This window comes from Scyliorhinus torazame, chromosome 3 (assembly GCF_047496885.1).
Source record: "Scyliorhinus torazame isolate Kashiwa2021f chromosome 3, sScyTor2.1, whole genome shotgun sequence".
Classification (NCBI taxonomy): Eukaryota; Metazoa; Chordata; class Chondrichthyes; order Carcharhiniformes; family Scyliorhinidae; genus Scyliorhinus; species Scyliorhinus torazame.
In genome coordinates, this window is record NC_092709.1 from 90,348,375 (window position 1) to 90,374,712 (window position 26,338).

Consider the following 26,338-nt stretch of genomic DNA (forward strand, 5'->3'; position numbering starts at 1 on the left):
CACATGTCACTTCTTTTCAGGTCAGCCACATTAAGTGCCAGTCGGGCAATTAGCTGGGTAGTGGTGCGCCTGCACCAGGATCAAGGACCCTTGGGGTGGCAGTCATGCCCAGCGAGAGGCCGGAAATTCTTCATTGCTTGGCAGTGCCATTGCAGAGACTGTGGCTGCTGTTGGCAAAACACATCTGAGACACCGGATCACCATGGCCCCAGGCACAGGTGACCGACCGATGGTGGGAGGGGGGTGGTCAAGGGGTTGGGGGGTTGAAAGCATGGCCTTGGTCTCAACACCCACCCACCCCCAAACACCCACCGCCACTTCCCGATGGCAGGTCCCTCAGTCAGGCATTGAGCACTTTTGACCCCATCCCCGGGAACCCTGCAAGTATACACCACAGAGCTCACTTTTGGACTTCCCACATGGTGACTGACCCACTTAGTGGTGATGAATCAGTTGTCCACTTGAGAGCTTCACTTGTGGTTGCAGTTGTGACGGGTAGGCCATCCAAGGTTCTTCCCACCACGGACCTAAATTGGGTCAGTGGCAGAAGGTGGCAAGGTCTGCAACTGCCACCCTCCTGCCTGTTTGAATGCCACCCTGCCACCAAGCCTGCCTCAGGTGAGGGCATTAAATTCCACCCCTGGGGTTGTTGAACTCAACCATGTCTCCTGGATCGTGCAGAATGGAGGGCAACAGAAGAAGGAAAGATTATCCCAGGCAAAATTAACCAGAGCTATTTCTACATTTTCCAGAGGTCTGTTCAAGGACAAAAAGCAGTACCTCAGGAAGTGGCTGCTTGTCTGCTGTCACATTGAGGAGTTGCCAGATGCACAGAAGGATTCAATGACTGGAGAAAATAATAATCCTAAAGTTAATGGGGCAAGGGGAAAATAAATCTTTAAAATGTAGGAGTGAAAAACTGTATATTACAGGACTGCCATTGACAGTCTAGGTTCAGCTTCAGTGCTGTCTAGGTTCAGCTTCAGTGCTGTCTGTGCTGCTGCCGCCAGAGAATCTAAGAACCAGCTCAGTGGTAGTTTTTCTTGGACAACACTGAAGGAAAATTAAGCCATAAGAAGCAAATGTAATGGTCTGTCACTGCCAGTATAGGGCAGCATTGGACTCCTGAGCTGCCTGTTCAACCCAGGCTGCAAAGGGCATTTCTGGCTTGCTAACCCGTGTAGACCTTTTACAACAATCATGGAACGTCCATACTCAAAAATGAAAACTAAGATTTATGATTTGTAAGCAACTGAATATATCCAAGATTAGTGCAGACATGTTTTTGTGTTGCTGCTGGCGGAGTGGAGTTTGCCAGCCTTGGTCATTTTATTATGTTACACTACTGGAAATTGTTCTATTCTGTGACAGAATTACATAAAGGAGACATTCGATTAGTTTCTAAAAGTGCAATCTAGTGTTTGGATACTTGACTGGTCCACTGTTAATTAACACTCGTGAGGTCAAGTTCTTTAATTAATTCTTTGCTTTAACATGAATCAGCAGCAGTACTTTCTGTGCGGGGTGTGCTGTTTTGAGCTGTAGTGCTTTTTGTAGAATGCAGCCTCATGCTAATTAAAGTAACCCAACTTGCGTTGAGGTTGAAACTAAAAGTACATCTTTTTGAGATAATTATGGTTGACAGTTATTTTGATTTGACGATTAGCGTTTTTGTTAACTACAGCTACTTCTGAAAAATAATGGGTTTGATGATTAATGATTACATACATGATGAATATTGTTGTAGTTGTAATTATCAGGGGGAAAAAAAACAAGTGTGCTTTTTAGGGTAATTACTATAAGCAGATTATTTTATCTAGATGGAGAACAAATATTAAGATGCGCAAGTGGGAATGATTAATGCAGAGCAGCACTTTGCAAGATGTTTGGATGCTTATGCAGGCTGGAGTTCTGCATCTATAATGCACCTTCCAAGATTCAGTCAACAAACCTGCTAACTGACAGATTTGCTTCTGAGATGCACATGCAGTGCCAATGAAATATTGCACTGCTGCCTGTCTCATAAATCTACAGTATCCATTAACCACACATGCTGTCATCTGTTAAGCAGTGATCCCTTTATTTGTGAAGGAGGGATTCTATGATGGTGTGTTTGAGTTGTGGGCTAGCTAACAGGATAACACAGCAAACTGTGAAACTATTCACCTTTTTCACCTCATTGCAGGGATTGCTATCTCCTAGATATTTCCATTTTGGAAATGGTTATTGAATCTCTATTTTTAGTGAAATATATAAAAAAAATAATCCACCAGTCGTATCACTTGTGATCAATCAGAATCTTTCTCACTGGCAGAGTACAAGGTCACCTCTGTTTTCCAGAAGCTGGGGGGGGGGGGGGGGAAAGAGAAAGGATGATAGAAACAAAACCAGCCGGCTCGCAGTATACCTTTGAGGTAACCTGAGCCAAAGGCTTTGAAGTAAAATTGAAATATTGTGTTCTTTGCACTGCCTTGCAGTTTGAAAGCAGCAGGCAGGCTCTTTTCTGCAGTTGATTATTTATTAGGAAATATTGAATATTGTTTTACATTTTTTTCCCCACACACAGGCTTTCTTTATGTCACTTGCCAAATTTCAAACTGCAGTGAAAAGGCACTAAAAGCTCATTTCTCTGGAAACATAGATCAGAACTCGCTGCTTGTCAATGACGACTACATTTTCATTCAGGTAATTAATTCACATAAACTTCATTACCTGTGTTTTATTAAGATATAAATTTCATTACAAAGAAGACATATAATCAGCAGTACATCAATTATAACAAACTGGATAGACATCCTTGAAGTAAAATTTAATTGCCAGGGACTTAAGTGTTCCCCTTTTAGATAGATTCATTGTTGTGATAAGTAGAGTTTTTTAAAAAAGTGAACAGATGTGTATTGTTATGGAAGCAGACCAACTTCTCAAGAGATCAGGGCTGTGCAGCGCGCTGTGCAGCAGATGCACTCTGCCGAGATTGCCTTTGCTGAGATCAGCAGTGTGTCAGCTTGAGGTTTCCCCAAGTTAAATGACCACGCTATGAGCTCTATGGAGGAGTCCTTCAAATACTGGTTTTCAATTAAGTCTATCAAACAAAATAATCGGCGATTAACAAGTGGAAAGGGCCAATTCTGTGCTTTCAGTGCACTCATAGCTTCCCATGCATTTATATACAACACCCATTTAAGATGGTAATATGCAAATCTAGCTCCCAAGACACATTTGGAACCCCAATCACAATTCTAAGGTCCAATTGTTTGGCGCATGCATTGTCAATACTCAGTCCATTTGTACCTGCGTTAAGTAGCATAACCAGCGTTTATTCGAGGAATTATTGACAGGTGTTAAAAAATGGCCTAGGATTTTTTTTACCTTTTAATGTTGTGGGGCATAAGGATCAGAAAGGTCCACAATAATACTTTGTCCAACAGCCAGGAGTGGCCCTGTGGGGTCACCCCCGCCTCCACTCCCAGTTCCCCAGCTACACCTCCCCAACCATCGATCTAGCCAGCTCATAACCCCAGTTTGGCTCTTACTTGTTGGGCACCTAAAGGTAATCTTTTGAAATATATTTTATGCGAGCAATTCAATATCATTAAACAAATTCACATCCCAACATCTCAGTACTTCCCTTTACAGGGGCTTTTCTCACCCTCTTCATTTGTCTTCATAGATCAATGCGCTCCCTTTCATTGAAGTGCTAGTTGAGAAATCCAGTCTTGAGCTCACCACTACTGTCTACCGCAAATCTACCTTCAAGGGTCAATATACACATTGGGATTCATATAGCTCCACGTGCTGTAGGGGTGGCCCATGCGCTTAGCATTGTCCTTGTCAGCAATTTTGTAAATAGGGCTCTAACCCTTTGATCACCTTGGAAACTTGATACAGAAATAGAGCCCAATAAAGCTATCCTGCTTTCCAATCAGATCATTGTTCACTGCAAATTCACAAATGGGCCAAAGGCTGCTATTCTTGGACCTAAAATGTTCCAGGTCTACCTCAAATTACTCTTGAAATGCAAAATATCTAAAGACTTTGAACAACGGATTCGCAAGCTGTTTCATGCTGTTAATATGCAGTGACTATGTGTGTGGTGTTTGCCACTAACAGAATGCTGCCATCAATCCAAGAAGCTAATCTGTCTACCTCAGAATTGAGCAACATCATGTCTGAATTAGTGCTGGTGCAATGCCATTGACTGATTGAATCAAACAGCATGTTCCTTTGATTGTTCATAATAAGCAAAATACAAATTACTCAACTAGCTCATACTTGCAAAACCCAAAGTAAAACATTCACTGTTAGATGTGATCCTGCAATTTGGACAGCACTTGCTGATTAATTTTGAGTGTGCTGAGAGCTACACTTCATAGAATCATAGAATCCCTACAGTGCAGAAGGCGGTCATTTGACCCATCAAGTTCTCACCGACCCTCTGAAAGAGCACTCTACCTCGGCCCACTCCCCCGCCCATCCCCGTAACCCCACCCAACAGTTTGACACTAAGGGGCAATATTATCATGGCCAATCCACCTAACCTGCACATCTTTGAATGGTGAGAGGAAACCGGAGCACCCGGCGGAAACCCACGCAGACACGGGGAGAATGTACAAACTCCACTGACAGTCACTTAAGGCCGGAATCAAACCTAGGTCCCTGGCATTGTGAGGCAGCTGTGCTAGCCACTGCACCACCATGCCGCCGGTGAAGTATAAATTGTTGTCATCATTTAAAATTTGTCCTGATGAGTGCAAGACTAGAAGTTTCAGCAACACATCTCTCTGTTCAGCAACGTACAAATTTTATTCCTCTACTGATCTTGCAGTATTTTGGGGGGATTTTTGCTTCTCTCCCAAGGTCTGCCTTTGATTTTTTAAAAAAGATTTATTTTTATACATTTGTCTATTACATCTTCCTCCCTTATCCTACGTTAGTCTAAACTACTTACCCATTTAAATCCAATTTAAAAATTAACTTTCTACTTTTCTGAGACATCCACTTAATTTTCACAATTCAAAATCTATCTTAAAAACTGCCTCTTTTGTTTCAACCATTTCAACTTTTGCCTTTAAATTCAGTTTTGTTTCAAAAATATGCCCTTATACATGCATTCATTTGTCTTATTGTCTCTTGCTCCTACTCCTTCTTCACATCACATTACACTCAGGTACAGTATTTTATATATTTGCAGCTACTTAAGCTTTAAACATTCCCATTTTCCCAGCTTTCTGCCACCTGAGTTACGACATGATCTTTGATTGAGCTACTTTTAGTTCCTATTTTAACATGCTTTGTAAATAAACATCACATGATCCATGTAGGAGTGCTTTCTTGTTTGAGAATCGGAATCTGATCAAATATATTTCAGTATTAGTCACCCAAACAGTATGATCACGAAATTCTACATATTTAGGTACTCACAAAGGAGAGGGACACGTTGATTGGTGGTGTCTCAGAGGGATGTGTAAACACTTTAGAACAGGTTGTTATTACGAGGGAGGAAGTGTTAGGTGTGTTAAAAAGCATTACGGTAGACAAATCTCGCGGGTCAGCTCCGGAGGGAGGCTGCGGCAAGGGAAATTGTCCAGGTGCGGGACAGGGCAGGGAAGTTGGTGGTAGCTCCAGATCAGATTAACAAAGTCTTTAAGGAATTCTGAGAGGTTGTACAGGTCAGAGCCACCTGGAGGAGGCCGGGAGGTGCAGGAATTTCTAGATGGGCTGGAGTACCCGAGGTTAGGGGAGGGGGGATAGGGCTACATTAGAAGGGGCGATAGTGGAGCAGCAGATAAAAAATGCGAATGGGAGGATGCCGTCGGGGAAGGTAGCAGGGCCGGATAGGCATCCGGTGGAATATTATTAAAAATTCAAAGATAAGATGCTACCGCTGATGGTGGGGATGTTTGAGGAGGTGATAGGGAAGGGGTGTTACCACAAATGTTGCGGCAGGCATCAATTTCCCTGTTACTTAAAAGAGATAAGGATCTGACGGAGTGTGGTCGTATAGGCCCATATCACTTTTAAACGTGGACGCAAAGATATTGGCGAATGTACTGGCAGGTAGGCTAGAGGAGTGCCTTCTGAAGGTGATAGGTGAAGATCAGATGGGGTTTGTGAGAGGGAGGCAGCTCTTTTTGAACATTAGGAGGGTATTGAATGTGGTTATGGCACCGGTGGAGGGGAAGGAAACAGGTGGTTGTGGCATTGGATGCCGAGAAAGCTTTTGACCGGGTAGAATGGGGGTACTTGATGGAAGTTCTGGAGCGGTTTGGGATTGGACCAAGATTTGTGGATTAGGTAAAGCTACAATATAAGGAGCTGAGGGCAAGTGTCCGCACAAATAACATCAACTCGGAATACTTTTCTCTCAACCGTGGGACTGGGCAGGAATGTCCTATGTTCCCCCCCCCCTCCTGTTTGCACTCGCGATTGAGCCATTGGACATCGCATTAAGAAGTTTGGGGGTATGGGGGCGGGGAATAGAGCATAGGGTGCCCTGAAATGTCGATGAGTTGTTATTAGACGTGTCGGAACCGAGTGTGTCAATAGGGGAATACTGGAGCTGCTTCCTATGTTTGGGTCATTCTAGGGGTACAAATTAAATCTAGACAAGAGTGAATATTTTGTGGTGTCTCGGCCAGGGGTGGGGGGGGGGGCTGCCATTCCATTGGGCAGGGACTCACTTTAGACACCTGGGAGTGCAGGTTGCTCGGGAATGCGGGGGGGGCTCCGTAGGTACAACATTTCTAGTTTGGTGGGGAGGGTGAAAGCTGATCTGGCAAGGTGGGATAGTCTCCCTCTGTCACTGGGGGTCGGGTACAGGAGGTTAAAATTTACGTGTTGCCGCGATTTCTGTTTATTTTCCAATGCCTGCCGATTTCCCTGCCAAAGGCATCTTTTAGAGAGATTGAAGGGATGATTATCTCGTTCATATGGGGAGGGAAGGTGGCCAGAATTAAAAATATGCTATTACAGAGAGGAAGGCAGGCAGGGGGTTTGGGTCTTCCGAACCTGATGTATTATTATTGGGCAGCCAATGTGAAGAAGGTACAGAGCTGGGTCAGAGGGGTTGACCCCCAGCGGGACAGAATGGAGGAGAGTTTATGTAGGGGGTCGAGATTTAAGGCGCTAGCAACAGCGTCGTTCCCGACGGCCCCGGGGAAATACTAAGGGAGTCCGGTAGTAATAGCTTTATTGGGAATTTGGAGGCGGTTTCGCCAGCACTTCGGGGTGGGGGCAGGGTCAAGGGAAATGCCGATTCGGGGGAACCATAGATTTGAGCCAGGGAAGTGGGATGAAAATTTTCAGAGATGGGAGGAGAAAGGAATTAGGACACTAAAAGATTTGTTTCTTGGGGCTTGGTTTACAGGATTGAAGGAGCTGGGAGGGTAAACACCTCCACCTCGTGCGCGAGGTTGGGGCTGATACAGCTGAAGATGGTATAAAGCGCACACCCCACAAGGGTGTTGGAAACGGGCGCGGAGGCAGATGTTGTAGCCTTCACCTCGTTGATCTCCCGAAGGTGGATCCTGCTGGGATGGAGATCAACCTCTCCACCCTGTGCCCTGGAGTGGCGGGGGGTCCTGCTGAAATTCGTGACTCTTGAGAAGGTCAAATTTGAACTGAGGGGAAGGATGGAGGGGTTCTACAATTCATGGGCGTAATTCATTATGCACTTTCGAGAATTGGATTTCATCGAACATTTGGGGAAGGGGTTGGGAGAGTTGGTGGGGGGAACTGTATGTGTTAATGGTGACTATGGGTGATTCCTGATTCCTTTTTGTTATTTGTTTATGTTAACATGCGGGCATGTTTGGGGGTTTGGTGAGAGGATGGGATTGTTGTTATTGATATGGGGATTGACATTGCATTTGTTACTTATTATTGTTTATTGTTGGGTGTAAATTTGGGAGAAAATGTGAAAAAGGAGGAGAATAAAATATTTTTTTAATAAAGGTGGACAAATACCCAGGGCCAGATTACTGAGGGAGACAAGAGATTAAATCACTGGGCCTCTGATAGAAATCTTTGTATCCTCATTGGCCACAGGTGAGATCCCAGAGGATTGGTGGATAGCCAATGTTGTACCGTTATTTAAGAAGGGTTGCAAGGATAATCTGCGTAATTATAGGCCAGTGAGTTTGACGTCAGTGATAGTGAAATTGTTGGAAAAGCTTCTCAGATATAGGATCCATGCACATTTGGAAGTGAATGGTCTTATTAGTGACAGAGAACATGGTTTTGTACGAGGGAGGTCATGTCACACTAATTTGATTGAATTTTTTGAGGAGGTGACAAAAATGATTGTCGAGGGAAGGGCTGTGATGTTGTCTACATGGACTTTAGTAAAGCATTTGATAAGGTCCTTCATGGCAGGCTTGTGCAAAAGATTAGATCACATGGGGTCAGGGGTAAACTAGCTGGATGGAACCAGAACTGGCTTGGCCATAGAAGACAGAGGGTAGCAGTGGAAGAGTGTTTTTCTGAATGGAGGTCTGTAACTAGTGGTGTTCCGCAGGATCAGTTTTGGGACCTCTGTTCTTTGTTAAATATATAAATAACTTGAAAGAAAACGTAGAGGGTCTGATTAGCAAGTTTACGGATGATACCAAGATTGCAGGAGTTGCGGATAGTGATGAAGATTGTCAGAGAATACAACAGGATATAGATAGGCTGCAAAATTTGGCAGAGAAATGCCAGATGGAATTTAACCTAGACAAATGCAAGGTGATACATCGTGGTGGATCGAATTCAGGTGGGAGTTATAAAATAAATGGCAGAACCATCAGGAACATAGAGACACAGAGAGATCTGGGCATGCAGGTCCACATATCCTTAAAAGTGGCAGCACAGGTGGAAATGGTGGTAAAGAAAGCATATGGTATGCTTGCCTTCATAGGACAGGGTATCGAGTATAAAAGCTCAAAAATTATGTTACAATTATATAGAATGTTGGTTAGGCCACATTTGGAATACTGTGTCCAATTCTGGTCACCGCACTATCAGTAGGACATGGAGGCTTTGGAGAGAGTACAGATAAGGTTTACCAAGATGTTGCCTGGTATGGAGGGTATGAGCTATGAGGAGAGATTGAATAACCTGGGATTGTTCTCCCAAGAGAGACGGAGGCTGAGGGGCGACCTGATAGAAGTTAATAAAATTATTAGGGGTATAGATAGGGTGAACAGTTGGAGGCTTTTTCCCAGCACAGAAATGACAATTACAAGGGGGCACAAGTTCAAGGTGAGGGGAAAGGTTCAGTGGAGATGTGCTGGGGAAGTTTCTTACACAGAGGGTGGTGGTGGCCTGGAATGCACTGCCAAGTGAGGTGGTTGAGGCAGGTATGTTAACGGCCTTTAAGACTTATCTGGATAGGCACATGAACAGACGGGGTATAGAAGGATACAGGTGGTTGGTCTAGATACGACACGTGATCGGCACAGGCTTGGAAGGCCAAAAGGGCCTGTTCCTGTGCTGTATTGTTATTTGTTCTATCAATGCACCCTGACGGTTTAGGGAACAATGAACCAACAACCGAGAATATAAGATTCCATACAGAAAGTAAATTCGCAGGGAAGATTAACTTCAGTATGTTGTCAGGATCCTTATTACCAATGAGACTGACTAGTTTGGATTCAATCCCCATGAATTGGAAAACCCTAACAAGGAAGATAAATAATGGGACAAGAATTTTTTTAAAACTTTAAATTCTAAACATTGCCAATGATCTAGATTCACATTTTTTTCCAGTTTTCCAGTTAATTAAATAATTTGTAAATCTTGACACTTTATTCGTTTCTCCATTTCTGTATTAATTCCTTGGTTACTGACAATAGTGAACTTTATTTTGCAGGCAACATCTGAAAACCGGACAAAGTATTATGTCTCTTATCGGAGAGGCGAGTTTGTTCAGATGAAATTACCTAAATATGCCCTACCGAAGGTGACCACTTTAAGCTGATTAAGATCTTTATGAAAATCATAACAATATTTATTGAACATTTTGCATACAGAGCACATGTTTATCTGTCATATTTTGTAAATAACACCCGTGATGTTCACTAAAGATTCTCTACCTTCGCGAGCAATGCCACAGAAGATCTAGTTTACGGTTTAATAGCCAACTATTTGTAACTGTAAAAAGAGTAAGAGGACTGATGTGGATTCACTGTTGGACAATCTCAACCACCAATACCTTGTCACTCCAAATAACTAGAAGTAGTGTTACAGTGAGCATATTTTCATTGATGGTCAGCGAATTATGCTTGTACACAAGCATTTTTTGTAGAAAAAGGACTTCTAAATGGAAAAGAGTTTACAAATTGAAGACATATTTATTTTGGCTGTTCAGTGAGTCAAATAGCCAAACTCGTTTCTGCTTGGTTCGCGAGTCTGATATTTACGTCACACTTAGACTTTTGAGATTTATTACTGAAAGAGGGACATGTTGCTGAAGCTTTTCATCTTGTACTCTTCAGCACAAATGCAAGAATGCCAAATTTCAAATGAGCACACCAATTTATACTGCAAGAGAAAAGGATGCTAATTGGTTTGAAGTCAACTGTGATTCACCAAAATGTTGCCATGGGAAAGCGATGGGGCACTATAGACTCCCTCTTGGGTCATTCAAAAGTGATGCAGGCTTGACTGTATTTACTTGGCTTGTAGAGAATTGGGCCCTGTATGTTACTTCTAGCAAGTGTAAATGTCTCAAGCTTGACTGAGCTGTTTGAGTACAGGTTGTACTTTTTCATAGAATTTACAGTGCAGAAGGAGGCCATTCGGCCCATCGAGTCTGCACCAGCTCTTGAAAAGAGCACCCTACCCAAGCCCACACCTCCACCCCATCCCCATAACCCAGTAATCCCACCCAACACTAAGGGCAATTTTGGACACAAAAGGCAATTTATCATGGCCAATCCACCTAACCCGCACATCTTTGGACTGTGGGAGGAAACCAGAGCACCTGGAGGAAACCCACGCACACACGTGGAGAACGTGCAGACAGACAGACAGTGACCCAAGCCGGGAATCGAACCTGGGACCCTGGAGCTGTGAAGCAATTGTGCTACCCATTGTGCTACTCTATGAACAACCATAATAACATGCCGTTGATCAGCCAATCACGATGATGTATAGCCTTACATACTTGTCATCACAACAGCATTGAAATTCACACACAGTGGGCGAGATTCTCCACTCCCGCGCCGGTTGGGAGAATCGCCTGGGCCGACAAAATTTCCCGGGACGCCGGTCCGACGCCCTCCCGCGATTCTCCCAAGCGGCGGGAACGGCCCCGTCGTGTTCCGCGGGCCGCAGGCCTGAGAATCGCTGGAGACACCCAAAATGGCGATTCTCCGGCACCCCGCTATTCTCAGGCCCGGATGGGCCGAGCGGCCAGGCCAAAACGGCGGGTTCCCCCCGGCGCCGTCCACACCTGGTCGCTGCCGTCGGGAACACCGCGGGAACGCTGGGGGGGCGGCCTGCGGGGGGGGGAGGGGGGATCCTGCACTGGGGGTACCTCAAATGTGGCATGGCCCGCGATCGGTGCCCACCGATCGTCGGGCCGTCCTCTCTGAAAGAGGACCTCCTTCCTTCCGCGGCCCCGCAAGATCCGTCCGCCATCTTCTTGCGGGGCGGACTCAGAGAGGACGGCAACCACGCATGCGCGGGTGATGCCAGTTATGCGGCGCCAGCCGCGTCATCTATGCGGCGCCAGCCGCGTCATCTATGCGGCGCCGCCTTTACGCGGCGACAAGGCCTGGCGTGTGTAGATGACGCGGCCCCGATCCTAGCCCATTGTCGGGGCCTGAATCGGTCGGGATCGGAGCCGTTTCGCGCTGTTGTGAACCTCGACGGCGTGGGCACTTCGACGCGGGAGTGGAGAATCCCGCCCAGTGTTGATCAATTGTGTGGTAGGCAGAATGTCTATTTGGACTAATGGCAATATCCAATTAGTGGAAAATACCACTTGAATAGTCACTACACAATAGCAGCGAGAAACAGCTTGCTTAACTTATTGTTCAATTGTTTGTAGATAATTTGCCTTTCCAGGGTAATTTGAGGTAGATCAGACTGAAAATGGTGACCTTTGGCCCATTTGCAAGTTTGCCCTATACACAGAGAAAAATGTGCAGTCAGCCTGCACTTGCAAAGCCCTAAACAAAAGGTTTATTGTCGGACATGATTCTACGTTTGAGCAGCACTTATTGAACTATCCTGAATATCTTAATCTTTATTATTAGTGTTACAAATAGGCTTAAATTAACACTGCAATGAAGTTACAGTGAAAATCACCTCGTCGCCACACTCCAGCCCCTGTTCAGGTGCACTGAGGGAGAATTCAGAATGTCCAATTCACCTAAAAAGCACGTCTTTCGGGAGTATGCTAATGGCTATACTTACAAGCCATTTAAGATACTCAGTCAGGCAGAATAGGTGGATTGGCCGCGCTAAATTCCCCTTAGTGTCCAAAAAGGTTCGGTGGGGTTACTGGGTTACGGGGATTGGGTGGAGGCATGGGATAAGTCGGGTGCTCTTTCAAGGGCCGGTGTAGACATGATGGGCTGAATGGCCTCCTTCTGCCCTGTAAATTCTATGATTCTATGAGCTCGTAACATGGCTCATTTGCACTTGCTGGGAGCAGCTTACATTAATGTGCAGAAACGCACCCTCTGCAAGCAAAATACATATTTTCAAGCCTTGCACCTTTTCTTGAATTACTGAGGAGCTTGGGGAGCATATACTGGTCCCCTGTTGCTTTCTCCAGACCAGCATCTGAACCAATCAGAGTCCACCTTTCACCCAGCCCCCATTTTTCCATTGTGTACATTTTTGTGATATTTAGAAATTTGGCATTTTTTATGTTTGTCCTGATGAATGCTAGACAAAAAGCTTTGGCAAGATATCTCTCTTTTCAGAAGTATTCAAGTTCTGTACTACCAAGCAACTGTTTAAAGATTCAATTTCCCTAAATTACATAGTGAAAGCTACAACTTCTGCTGCTTTTTATTACCCCCAACTTGCTCACCTTTGCACCTATGTCAACTTCTACACCAAGAAATGGGCAACGGGTGGAGGAAAATCAGGTGGGCACATCTGATTGATTCCTCAGGCAGGCGTTTAAGTGGGTTCCAAGGACTGCTGCCCAAAATAGATCAGAGGCTGTTTATACTGATGAGAATTGGGATCTTGCAATTGTACACATTTGGAATTTTCATAGAGAAACGGGTGGAAGGTAGGAAGTGAATACTGGCCCCTGTTTTTCCAGGTTTTGAGTTGTTTAATCATAAAGGAAAGGCGGTGGCATAGTGGTGTTGTCACTGAACTAGTAATCCAGAGACCCATGATAGCACTGTGGGATCACAGGTTCGAATCCCATCAAAGCAGACGGTAGAATTTGAATTTGGTAAAAATTTGGAATTAAAGTCGAATGGTTGTCGATTGTCATAAAAGCCCATCTGGTTCATTAATGTCCTTTCGGAAATCTGCTGTCCTCACCTGGTCTGGTCCACATGTGACACCAGACCCACAGTAATGTGGTTGACTCTTAAAAGTCTTAAAAAGCTTAAGTCCTCTGAAATGGCCTAGAAAGTCACTCAGTTGAACCAAACCACGACAAAGTCAATAAAAAGAAATGAAACGTACGGACAACCGACATTGACCTAGGCACTGGGAACAACAACGGCACACCCAGCCCTGTCAAGCCTGCAAAGTTGTGCTTACTAACATCTGAGGGGCTAGTGCCAAAATTAGGAGAGCTGTTTCACAGACTAGTCAAGCAATGGCCTGACTCAGTCATGCATATGGAATCACACCTTACAGACAATGTCCCAGGTACTACCATCACCATCCTTGGTCCTGTCCCACCTGCAGGACAGACCCAGCAGAGGTGGTGGCACATGTATACGGTAAGGAGGGAGTCGTCCACAGAGTCCGCAACATTGACTCTGGATCCCATGAAGCCTCATGCATTAAAGATGTCTAACCATAGTCTGTTTATTTTGTACTTTCTATCTCTTTCTTTTATCTCCCACATGGACCTGACACTTACATTTCTTAACACTCCATGCCCCTGTTTAAATATTAATATCCAAACTCTGGATTAAGTCATTTTTCTGACATTCCCATCACATTTTTGTTCCCGACTTCTCAAATAGGCAGCTTGTTTCTAATGTTTCTCGTATATGCTTATATGCATCTTGTTACAGATTCCCATTCTCTCACATCTCAGAGAGTCTGCCTTTTCCTAGTGCCCTCGAAAGCCTCTTTTAACTGCTCAGTTTTGATAGAGCCTCTCTTTTCTGCGCCAATCTTTTTAAATCTGGAACGATTCCCAGTTCTGCCACTGGGCCCAGATGTATCGTCCTGGCACTGTGTGAACTCCTCCAAACTTTTAGAGATTTTAACCTGGTGATGATAGATGGCAACACATGAAACGTCTATCTTGATAGTGTTAGCAAAAGTGTTAGAGTTGCAGTTGAAGGGGGTCGAAGAAGCTAATCTAGCCTGAACATTAAACTAATTTTTAAAACTAATGCAAACTGTGCAGATGTTGGAAATCAGGGGGGAAACCAGAAAATGCTGGAAACATTCAGCAAGTCAAGCAGCATCTGTGGAGGGAGAAACTGAGCTCATGTTTTGGGTCAATGAAACCTGCTTTCATTTCAGTGAATTAATTTAACATTCCTGAAAAAGAAGATTGTTGGAGATTTGAACGAGGGTTGTTGGTGAGCGGGTTACCGATCTGCTCTCATTGCTGAGAATGATGAATGATTCAACGAGAGAGAGAAAACCAATATTTTAAACTCTGACAAAAATTAGGATGGAAAATGTAAACAGTGAGGTAATGACTGTTTGCTCTAAAAAGAAAGCTGCTGTTTAATTTATCAATCAAGCATTGATGTCACTGCCAGTCAAAATGCTTCTGGTTTTCATTGGCATTTAGAGCGTTGCACACCTCAAGTCTGACAGAAGTGAACATTTTTGAATTGCTTTTTCACTTGACATCACAAAGAACATGAACAGATAGGAAATAATTGACAAGGACTGCTTGACTGCTGAAGGGAATTACGGTACACTTGGTGTTGTAAATACCAAGATTTTAAACACTTTTGATAGATTTTTATTTGTTCCAATAATGAGCTTAATATAGTACGAAGTCTTACAACACCAGGTTAAAGTCCAACAGGTTTGTTTCGATGTCACTAGCTTTCGGAGCGCTGCTCCTTCCTCAGGTGAATGCAGAGGTCTGTTCCAGAAACACATATATAGACAAATTCAAAGATGCCAAACAATGCTAGGAATGCGAGCATTAGCAGGTGATTAAATCTTTACAGATCCAGAGATGGGGTAACCCCAGGTTAAAGAGGTGTGAATTGTATTAAGCCAGGACAGTTGGTAGGATTTTGCAGGCCAGATGGTGGGGGATGAATGTAATGCGACATGAATCCCAGGTCCCGGTTGAGGCCGCACTCATGTGTGCGGAACTTGGCTATAAGTTTCTGCTCGGCGATTCTGCGTTGTCGCGGGTCCTGAAGGCCGCCTTGGAGAACGCTTACCCGGAGATCAGAGGCTGAATGCCCTTGACTGCTGAAGTGTTCCCCAACTGGAAGGGAACATTCCTGCCTGGTGATTGTTGCGCGATGTCCGTTCATTCATTGTCGCAGCGTCTGCATGGTCTCGCCAATGTACCACGCTTCGGGACATCCTTTCCTGCAGCGTATGAGGTAAACAACGTTGGCCGAGTCGCACGAGTATGTACCGCGTACCTGGTGGGTGGTGTTCTCACGTGTCATAGTGGTATCCATGTCGATGACTCATGATGCTCCACTTCTCCAGTTTCCACCCTAAACACATTAAAGAAGCCATCCCCTATGGACAAGCGCTCCGTATACACAGGATCTGCTCAGACGAGGAGGAGCGTAACAGACATCTACAGACGTTGAAAGATGCCCTCGTACGAACGGGATATGGCACTCGACTCATCGATCGACAGTTCCAACGCGCCACAGCGAAAAACCGGACTGACCTCCTCAGAAGACAAACATGGGACACAACCGACAGAATACCCTTCGTCGTCCAGTACTTCCCCGGAGCGGGGAAACTACGTCATCTTCTTCACAGCCTCCAACACGTCATTGATAACGATGAACATCTTGCCAAGGTCATCCCCACACCCCCACTACTTGCCTTCAAACAACCGCGCAACCTCAAACGAACCATTGTTTGCAGCAAACTACCCAGTCTTCAGAACAGTAACCACGACACCACACAACCCTGTCATGGCAATCTCTGCAAGACGTGCCAGATCATCGACATGGATCTGCAGTCAAGGGCATTCAGCCTCTGATCTCCGGGTAAGCGTTCTCCAAGGCGGCCTTCAGGACCCGCGACAACGCAGTATCGCCGAGCAGAAACTTATAGCCAAGTTCCGCACACATGAGTGCGGCCTCAACTGGGACCGGGGATTCATGTCGCATTACATTCATCCCCCACCATCTGGCCTGCGAAATCCTACCAACTGTCCTGGCTTGATACAATTCACACCTCTTTAACCTGGGGTTACCCCATCTCTGGATCTGTAAAGATTTAATCACCTGCTAATGCTCGCATTCCTAGCATTGTTTGGCATCTTTGAATTTGTCTATATATGTGTTTCTGGAACAGACCTCTGCATTCACCTGAGGAAGGAGCAGCGCTCCCAAAGCTAGTGACATCGAAACAAACCTGTTGGACTTTAACCCGGTGTTGTAAGACTTCGTACTGTGCTCACCCCAGTCCAACGCCGGCATCTCCACATCAGAGCTTAATATAAGCACACCTCTAAAACTTTTCTCCCTTTGAAGGCCTGATTCACGTTCGTGATACCCCGGGCTAGAAAGATGACAAGATCAAACAAGGCCCCTGACACAGTTATTTAAAGGGATATATTTTCAGAATGATATATTAAACAAGGTTAAATTTTGGAGTTCTTAACTAGGAGTGTCAGTGTACTTTTAGAAGCAAAATGACCAGTCCTCATCCCTAGTTTTGCAAAATCATCTTGAGGCCCCCTACTTCTATGTGTATGTATGGGGATATTGAGCAAAGCTATGTTGCTCCCTACAATGAAATAATGTGTTGTCACGCACTATCTAGTCTCCTAAAGAATGGTGATTCTAGAACAATGCTGTTATCACATGTAGAGTTGAACCCCAACATTAGATGCCAACTGTAGACAATGCGTTGCCATCTATAGAATAGGAGGAGAGACAATATGGGTGGGAAAGTCAAATGAAAATTGTATCACATCATCACTGAATTCTTCAATATAGATTAGGCCCTATCTATCTGAGTTCTTTGGTGCAAAATATCCCGTATTCTGCTTTTAGGGTTGTATTGCTTTTGAGGTGCAGTTAATCAATGAAGCCAAATCATAGAGAGCTGATCAAAGGAGCAAGTTAATTGTCTTTTTAGGAAAGGATTTACTTTTAACTAATAAACATTTATCAGTCTGCAAATTGCTGTTTAACTGTCTCACAGGAAAGTGTCAAAATTATTCAAAGCTCTTTAATACATTTATGTCACAAGAAAGAGATTTAAAATCCATGCTAAGAAAACTTCAAGCTTACAGTCTTTAAAAGAAGGCCACCTTTGTAGTTCGAACAGAAGCTTTTTCCATGGAGCCTCAAAGCCTTAAAGGGCAACCTTTGCACAGTAGTTTACTTAGTGTCTTGAATGATTAAACATTTAAAAGGCAGGCACTAAATCACTGTCATGCCGCTGATCAGAATTTCCTTCCCTTTAAATTGACCGAGCTCTGAGATGGGCTCATGGATTAAATCACAAATTAATGGATATATTTGTTTGAAATGTGATAGCCAAACTTTAGTATGGTGGCGCTGACTGCCACAGATCTTGTATGATCATCAATCACTGTATCCCGTTGGTCGCAGACAGAGATACAAAAACATTTGATGCTTGAATAACTATTCCTGCATTAAGGGCCAATCAGGCAACCACCAGCTTTGGCAAATGGAATCTTAATGGCACTTTAGCAATGCTTAACTGGAAGGCCAAATAACGAATAGCATTGAGTAGCTTCCATATTCTAGGAGTCTGCAAGGTACATACATGAGTCATTCTACACACACTCGAACAATAATGTGTACCACTTTGATTTTATACTGTTTCTGTTTTTGATTGAAAAGATATCTGCATAATGTTGGATTAAGTTTATTCTGACATTAACCCTATTGTGTGAGAAAATCATTGCTACTTTTATTAATGAGTACATTTTAAAGAAGCAGATCCAACACATTAAGGTAAAGATATAAATGCTTATTGCCACTCGTTCGCTATATCAGTGATCTATAAATGTTTTTTAATTTTGGCAAGTTCTGATGATGGAATCATAGAATCCCTACAATGCAGAAGGAGGCCATTTGGCCCATCAAGTCTGCACCGGCGCTCTGAAAGAGCACCACCCGACTTCCGATGGCGGCCATGGACTGAGTGTTCGCACATTTGGTGGCTCTCACTCAAGGTGGATTTTTTTTGTCTTTTCCTGCCCTAAGGGCATCGTATTTGAGGGCAAAACGTGTAGGAGTGTCGAGGGAAGGTAATACTCCTCTGGTGTGGCTGGTGGATGGATCCGCGGTCAAGGAGTGGTGCAAGAAAGAAAGAGCAGCAGGAGCAGAAGAGTTTTCGCGGTGCGCCACAGCGAAAGATGGCAGAGGACTGCCTGCCCAGTGGTCGACGTAGCAGTTGGTAGAGTTCCTGAACAATACGTTTCAGCAACAGAGGAAAGATGCTCTGGAAGACCTAACCAAGGTGGTGGAACCACTGAGATCTGGGATCGAGCGAATTGAGCAAAGGCTGGAGTCCCAGGGCCTGGTGATCCAGAAAGTTGAGGAGGCAGTGGGGGAGCACGAGGAGCAGTTGGCCTCATTGCTGGAGGAGCTGGGAGTGATGCGGGAGAGCCGGAAGAGGCTGAGGGAGAAAATGGAGGATCTGGAGAGATGCTCCAGGAGGCAAAATGTAAGGATTGTCGGGATGCCTGAAGGCATTGAAGGTGCGGAGACCGCTGTGTATGTGGCAAGGAAGTTGGAGAAGCTGATGGGAGAGGGGGGCTTTCGATCGGCCTCTGGAAGTGGACCTAGCACATGGGGTGCTGAGGAGGGGACCGCAGGGGACGAGATGCTGAGGGTGATGGTGGTGCAGCCGCACTGCTGTCTGGACAAGGAGAAGATCCTTCAATGGGAGAAGAAGACCAAGAAATATTCCTGGGAAGGGAATGAGCTGTGGGTGTACCAGGACCTGGCAAAGAGGAGTGCTGTGTTAAATAGGATTAAGGATATCCTCATTGAAAAGGGGGTGACGTTTGGGCTATTATACCTGGCCCACTTGTGGGTGACTTTCCAGAAACGAGAGCTTTATTTTGACACTCCAGAGGAGGCGATGGAATTTATGAAGGACAATGGACTGGGAGGAATGTGAGGACATTGAACCCTGGAGGAGTTTTGTGTGCTTTTTAAAGTGTTTGGTGGTGGTTTTTCCAGGGCAGGTGCTTGTGGGGATCAGTGATGGTGAGTGTGTCTTTTGTTACTCTTTAGGGATCGACGGTTGGGATTGTTGGTGGGGGGGAGGGGATCTGGAAGGAGGAAGGGTGTTTGGAGCCCTTGGCGGGGGTTATCATTCCAGCTGGGCGGGCTAGTTAATGGAAACAAAGTGGGAGGTTGCCAGGGGGAAGGCGAGGGAGGGGGAGCGGGGGAGCGGAGGGGGTTTTTTGTTTGAGGGCGGGGGGGGAAGGTTGCTGATGGCTGCGCTTGTTGTGGCACAGTGGGGAAGACATCGATGGCAGTGGACATCCGAGGGCAGGCCTGGAAGGTCATGTGTGACACGGACCGGGGGCTGGCCCAAAAAGGGATATGGCTGATCGGCAGGGGAAAGGGGCGAGGAATCCCCTTACCAGGCAGGTCGTGTGGAACGTGAGGGTGTGGCTAACGCACCTGAGGAGTTTGAAGATGGATGTGGCTTTTTTGCAGGAGACGCACCTGAAGCTGGGGGACCAGACGAGACTGAGAAAGGGATGAGTGGGTAGGTGTTTCATTCGGGGTTGGATATGAAGATGGGGGTGGTGGCGGTGTTGGTTAATAAGCAGGTTGTGGCGCCGAGTCCAGAGATGGCGATTTTTGGAGTGTCGGAAGACCCGAGAGTCCAGGGGGCGAGAGAGGCTGACGTTTTGGCCTTTGCCTTCTTGGTAACCCGGTGACGGATATTGCTAGCATGGAGGGACTCGAAGCCCCCAAAATCAGGGGTATGGGTTAGCAACATGGCTGGGTTTCTCAGACTTGAGAAAATTAAGCTCGCCCTGAGAGGATCAACGTTAGGGTTCATTCGAAGGTGGCAGTCATTTATCGACTTCTTCAGAGAAAACTAAACTGTCAGCAAATTCAATAGGGGCGGGTAGGGGGGAGTTAAGATATTTTTGTCTAGATTAGACGGGAATGGTGGGAGCTGGAGGGATGTGTTACGCACTGAACTATGTTTACATTTGTATTTGTATCCTTTACATAAGAACATAAGAACTAGGAGCAGGAGTAGGCCATCTGGCCCCTCGAGCCTACTCCACCATTCAATGAGACCATGGCTGATCTTTTGTGGACTCAGCTCCACTTTCCGGCCCGAACACCATAACCTTAATCCCTTTATTCTTCAAAAAACAATCTATCTTTATCTTAAAAACATTTAATGAAGGAGCCTCTACTGCTTCACTGGGCAAGGAATTCCATAGATTCACAACCCTTTGGGTGAAGAAGTTTCTCCTAAACTCAGTCCTAAATCTACTTCCCCTTATTTTGAGGCTATGCCCCCTAGTTCTGCTTTCACCCGCCAGTGGAAACAACCTGCCCACATCTATCCTATCTATTCCCTTCATAATCTTATATGTTTCTATAAGATCCCCCCTCATCCTTCTAAATTCCAACGAGTACAGTCCCAGTCTACTCAACCTCTCCTCGTAATCCAACCCCTTCAGCTCGGGATTAACCTAGTGAATCTCCTCTGCACACCCTCCAGTGCCAGTACGTCCTTTCTCAAGTAAGGAGACCAAAACTGAACACAATACTCCAGGTGTGGCCTCACTAACACCTTATGCAATTGCAGCAGAACCTCCCTAGTCTTAAACTCCATCCCTCTAGCAATGAAGGACAAAATTCCATTTGACTTCTTAATCACCTGTTGCACCTGTAAACCAACTTTTTGCGACTCATGCACTAGCACACCCAGGTCTCTCTGCACAGCAGCATGTTTTAATATTTTATCATTTAAATAATAATCCCTTTTGCTGTTATACCTACCAAAATGGATAACCTCACATTTGTCAACATTGTATTCCATCTGCCAGACCCTAGCCCATTCACTTAGCCTAACCAAATCCCTCTGCAGACTTCCAGTATCCTCTGCACTTTTTGCTTTACCACTTATCTTAGTGTCGTCTGCAAACTTGGACACATTGCCCTTGGTCCCCAGCTCCAAATCACCTATATAAATTGTGAACAGTTGTGGGCCCAACACTGATCCCTGAGGGACACCACTAGCTACTGATTGCCAACCAGAGAAACACCCATTAATCCCCACTCTTTGCTTTCTATTAATTAACCAATCCTCTATCCATGCTACTACTTTCCCCTTAATGCCATGCATCTTTATCTTATGCAACAGTGGTGTCAAGTTTGCTAATTTCCAATCCGCCGGGACCACCCCAGAGTCTAGTGAATTTTGGTAAATTATCACTGCAGTTGCAATTTCCCTAGACAATTCTTTTAGCACTCTGGGATGCATTCCATCAGGTCCAGGAGACTTGTCTACCTTTAGCCCCATTAGCTTGCCCATCACTACCTCCTTGGTGATAACAATCCTCTCAAGGTCCTCACCTGTCATAGCCTCATTTCCATCAGTCACTGGCATGTTATTTGTGTCTTCCACTGTGAAGACCGACCCAAAAAACCTGTTCAGTTCCTCAGCCATTTCCTCATCTCCCATTATTAAATCTCCTTTCTCATCCTCTAAAGGACCAATATTTACCTTAGCCACGCTTTTTTGTTTTATGTATTTGTAGAAACTTTTACTATCTGTTTTTATATTCTGAGCAAGTTTACTCTCATAATCTATCTTACTCTTCTTTATAGCTTTTTTAGTAGCTTTCTGTTGCCCCCTAAAGATTTCCCAGTTGTGGTAGTATGCATTAGGGGTCATGTGGGACTGTGAAGCCGTGATGTCATTGGCTGACAGATCCCGGGTCCTGGTTGGCTGTTGACCTCTAGCTCCGCCCTGAAGGCGGAGTATAAGAACCAGGAGTCCTCCCCCGCAGGCCAGTCTACTACTGAACTGCGGGGGAACAGTCACGCTTAATAAAGCCTCATCGACTTCACTCTATCCGTCTCTCGGGGTCTTTGTGCGCTACAATTTATTAAGCGTGACTAAAGGACTATGGAGCTCAGGATCATCCCGGAATGCCTGAGGATCAGCCCCCACGCAGTGAACGCAGCAGCAGCTTTCAAGCACTGGCAGACCTGTTTCGAGGCCTACCTCAGAACGGCCCCCGGCCGGGTCACAGAAGACCAAAAACTACAGGTCCTGCACTCGAGGTTAAGCACGGAGATTTTCTCTCTCATCGAAGACGCAGAGGATTTCCAGACGGCGTTCGCAGCACTAAAAAGTCTCTATGTTCGCCCAGTAAACCAGATCTATGCTCGCTATCAACTCGCAACGAAACGGCAAAGTCCCGGAGAATCGAGAGATGAATTCTACGCCGCGCTACTAATTTTGGGACGGGCCTGCAGCTGCCCGCCGGTGAACGCAAATGAACACACGGACATGTTAATGCGCGATGCTTTTGTGGCAGGTATGAACTCCTCCCAAATCCGCCAAAGACTTTTAGAAAAAGAGTCGCTAGGACTCTCAGAGGCATGGGCCCTAGCAGCCTCCCTGGACGTGGCCGCGCGAAACGCCCGCGCCTACGGCCCCGACCGCGCGGCAGCCCATTGGGCTCCGTACGCACCCGTCACGACAAGCCCACCCCCCCCCCGGACACCCCACAGGCTTGCGCGGTTCAAACGCCAAGTCGCACCGGGGGAGCCCGCTGCTATTTTTCTGCGGCCAGGCGAAACACCCCCAGCAGCGCTGCCCGGCCCGCGCAGCGACCTGTAAGAGCTGCGGGGAAAAGGGCCATTTCGCGGCTGTGTGCCGGTCCTGGGAGGTCGCCGCTGTCCCAGGAGAACAGGGAGCCCTGCACGCCTTTTACCCTCCCCAACCCCCCCAGCGCCCCATGTACGACCCGCAGGCGCAACCACTTTGGGTCCCGACCACCGCTCTCCCCGGAGAAGAGGGAGTTCTGCGCGTCTCTAACGCTCCCCAACCCCCCCCCCCCCCCCGCGCCCCATGTATGACCCGCCGGCGCTACCACGGCAACAACGGACCCCAGTGTCGACGGCTCCACGGGGTTCGTAGAAGACGCTCAACCATTACGACCACGTCTGGCTTCAATGACGCTGGACCAAGCACGGCCCCGGACGCTCCAGACGACGACGACAACGGTGCTGATAAACGGGCACGAGACACCATGCCTGGTCGACTCAGGGAGCACGGAGAGCTTTATCCACCCCGACACGGTAAGACGCTGTTCTTTGACCATCCGTCCCAGCGCACAAAAGATTTCCCTAGCTGCAGGATCCCACTCCGTACAGATCAAAGGCTTCTGCATAGTTACCCTAACGGTCAAGGGAGGGAGTTCAAAAACTACAGGCTCTACGTCCTTCCCCAACTCTGCGCCCCCACATTACTGGGATTAGACTTCCAGTGCAATCTACAGAGCCTAACCTTCAAATTCGGCGGCCCAATACCCCCACTCACTATCTGCGGCCTCGCAACCCTCAAGGTTCAACCCCCATCCTTGTTTGCAAACCTCACCCCGGATTGCAAACCCGTCGCCACTAGGAGCAGACGGTACAGCGCCCAGGACCGGACCTTCATTCGGTCCGAAGTCCAGCGGCTACTGAAGGAAGGCATAATCCAGGCCAGCAATAGTCCCTGGAGAGCACAGGTGGTAGTAGTAAAGACAGGGGAGAAGCAAAGGATGGTCATAGACTATAGCCAGACCATCAACAGGTACACACAACTAGACGCGTACCCTCTCCCCCGCATATCCGACATGGTCAATCGGATTGCCCAATATAAGGTCTTCTCCACCGTGGACCTCAAGTCCGCCTACCATCAGCTCCCCATCCGCCCAAGTGACCGCAAGTACACAGCCTTCGAGGCAGACGGGCGATTATACCACTTCCTAAGGGTCCCATTTGGCGTCACAAACGGGGTCTCGGTCTTCCAACGAGAGATGGACCGAATGGTTGATCAACACGGGTTGCGGGCCACGTTCCCGTATCTCGACAATGTAACCATCTGCGGCCACGATCAGCAGGACCACGACGCCAACCTCCAAAAATTCCTCCAGACCGCTAAAGCCTTGAACCTCACGTACAACGAGGACAAGTGCGTTTTTAGCACAAACCGGCTAGCCATCCTGGGATATGTAGTGCGCAATGGGATAATAGGCCCCGACCCCGAACGTATGCGCCCCCTCATGGAATTTCCCCTCCCGCACTGCTCAAAAGCCCTAAAACGCTGCCTGGGGTTCTTTTCATACTACGCCCAGTGGGTCCCCCAGTACGCAGACAAGGCCCGCCCCCTAATACAGACCACGACCTTCCCTCTGTCGACAGAGGCTTGCCAGGCCTTCAGCCGCATCAAAGCGGATATCGCAAAGGCCACGATGCGCGCCATCGACGAGTCCCTCCCCTTCCAGGTCGAGAGCGACGCCTCCGACGTAGCTCTAGCGGCCACCCTTAACCAAGCGGGCAGACCCGTGGCCTTTTTCTCCCGAACCCTCCACGCTTCAGAAATCCGCCACTCCTCAGTGGAAAAGGAAGCCCAAGCCATAGTGGAAGCGGTGCGACATTGGAGGCATTACCTGGCCGGCAGGAGATTCACTCTCCTCACGGACCAACGGTCCGTCGCCTTCATGTTCGATAATGCACAGCGGGGCAAAATCAAAAACGACAAGATCTTAAGGTGGAGGATCGAGCTCTCCACCTTCAACTACGAGATCTTGTATCGTCCCGGAAAGCTGAACGAGCCGTCCGATGCCCTATCCCGCGGCACATGTGCCAACGCACAAATTAACCGCCTCCAAACCCTCCACGAGGACCTCTGCCACCCGGGGGTCACTCGGTTCTACCACTTTATAAAGTCCCGCAACCTCCCATACTCTTTGGAGGAGGTCCGTATAGTCACAAGGAACTGCCACATCTGCACAGAGTGCAAACCGCATTTTTTCAGGCCGGATGGTGCGCACCTGATTAAGGCTTCCCGCCCCTTTGAACGCCTTAGTCTGGATTTCAAAGGACCCCTCCCCTCCACCGACCGCAACACATACTTCCTTAATGTGGTGGACGAGTACTCCCGCTTCCCATTCGCCATCCCCTGCCCTGACATGACCGCGGCCACAGTCATTAAAGCCCTGAACACCATATTCACACTGTTCGGTTGCCCCACATACGTCCACAGCGACAGGGGGTCCTCCTTCATGAGTGACGAGCTGCGCCAGTTCCTGCTCAGCAACGGTATAGCCTCGAGCAGGACGACCAGCTACAACCCCCGGGGGAACGGGCAAGTAGAGAGGGAGAACGGCACGATCTGGAAGACCGTCCTACTGGCCCTACGGTCCAGGGTCCTCCTAGTTTCACGGTGGCAGGAGGTCGTCCCGGACGCCCTCCACTCCATCCGGTCACTACTGTGTACTAGCACTAACCAAACGCCTCATGAGCGCCTCCTTGTCTTCCCCAGGAAGTCCTCCTCTGGAACGTCGCTGCCGACCTGGCTGGCGGCCCCCAGGACCCATCTTGCTCCGAAAACATGTGCGGGCGCACAAGTCGGACCCGTTGGTCGAAAGGGTTCACCTCCTTCACGCGAACCCGCAGTACGCTTACGTGGAGTACCCCGACGGCCGACAGGACACGGTCTCTCTGCGAGATCTGGCGCCCGCCGGCAACACACACCCCCCCCGGACACCAATCACCCCCTCCCTGCCACCGCCGCACCCCGCGACCGCCCCCTTCCCAGGAGGATCGGTCCTCCTCCCAGGCCCGACCAGGAGTGAAGCCCAAGCTGAAACCGTAAGGCTACCGGAGACGACAACACCGGAACAAGCACCACCACCACCACCGGGGCCGAGGCGATCGACACGGACGACCAGACCGCCCGACCGACTCGTGGCGTCGATCTAACACTCCAATATGTGGAC

The 26,338-nt window shown here is 47.2% G+C and overlaps 1 protein-coding gene across 5 annotated transcripts in view; it reads left to right on the forward strand.

Annotated features, from left to right (window-relative positions):
• The window catches only part of sorcs2 (sortilin-related VPS10 domain containing receptor 2), a 963,142-nt gene that overhangs the window by 717,437 nt on the left and 219,367 nt on the right, over positions 1–26,338 (forward strand). For all 5 annotated transcript variants that reach the window (XM_072495949.1, XM_072495950.1, XM_072495951.1 and 2 more), the window contains exons 7-8: positions 2,567–2,685; positions 9,851–9,940. In XM_072495949.1, the coding sequence (XP_072352050.1) occupies positions 2,567–2,685; positions 9,851–9,940 (209 nt within the window). The remainder of the gene's footprint in view (positions 1–2,566; positions 2,686–9,850; positions 9,941–26,338) is intronic.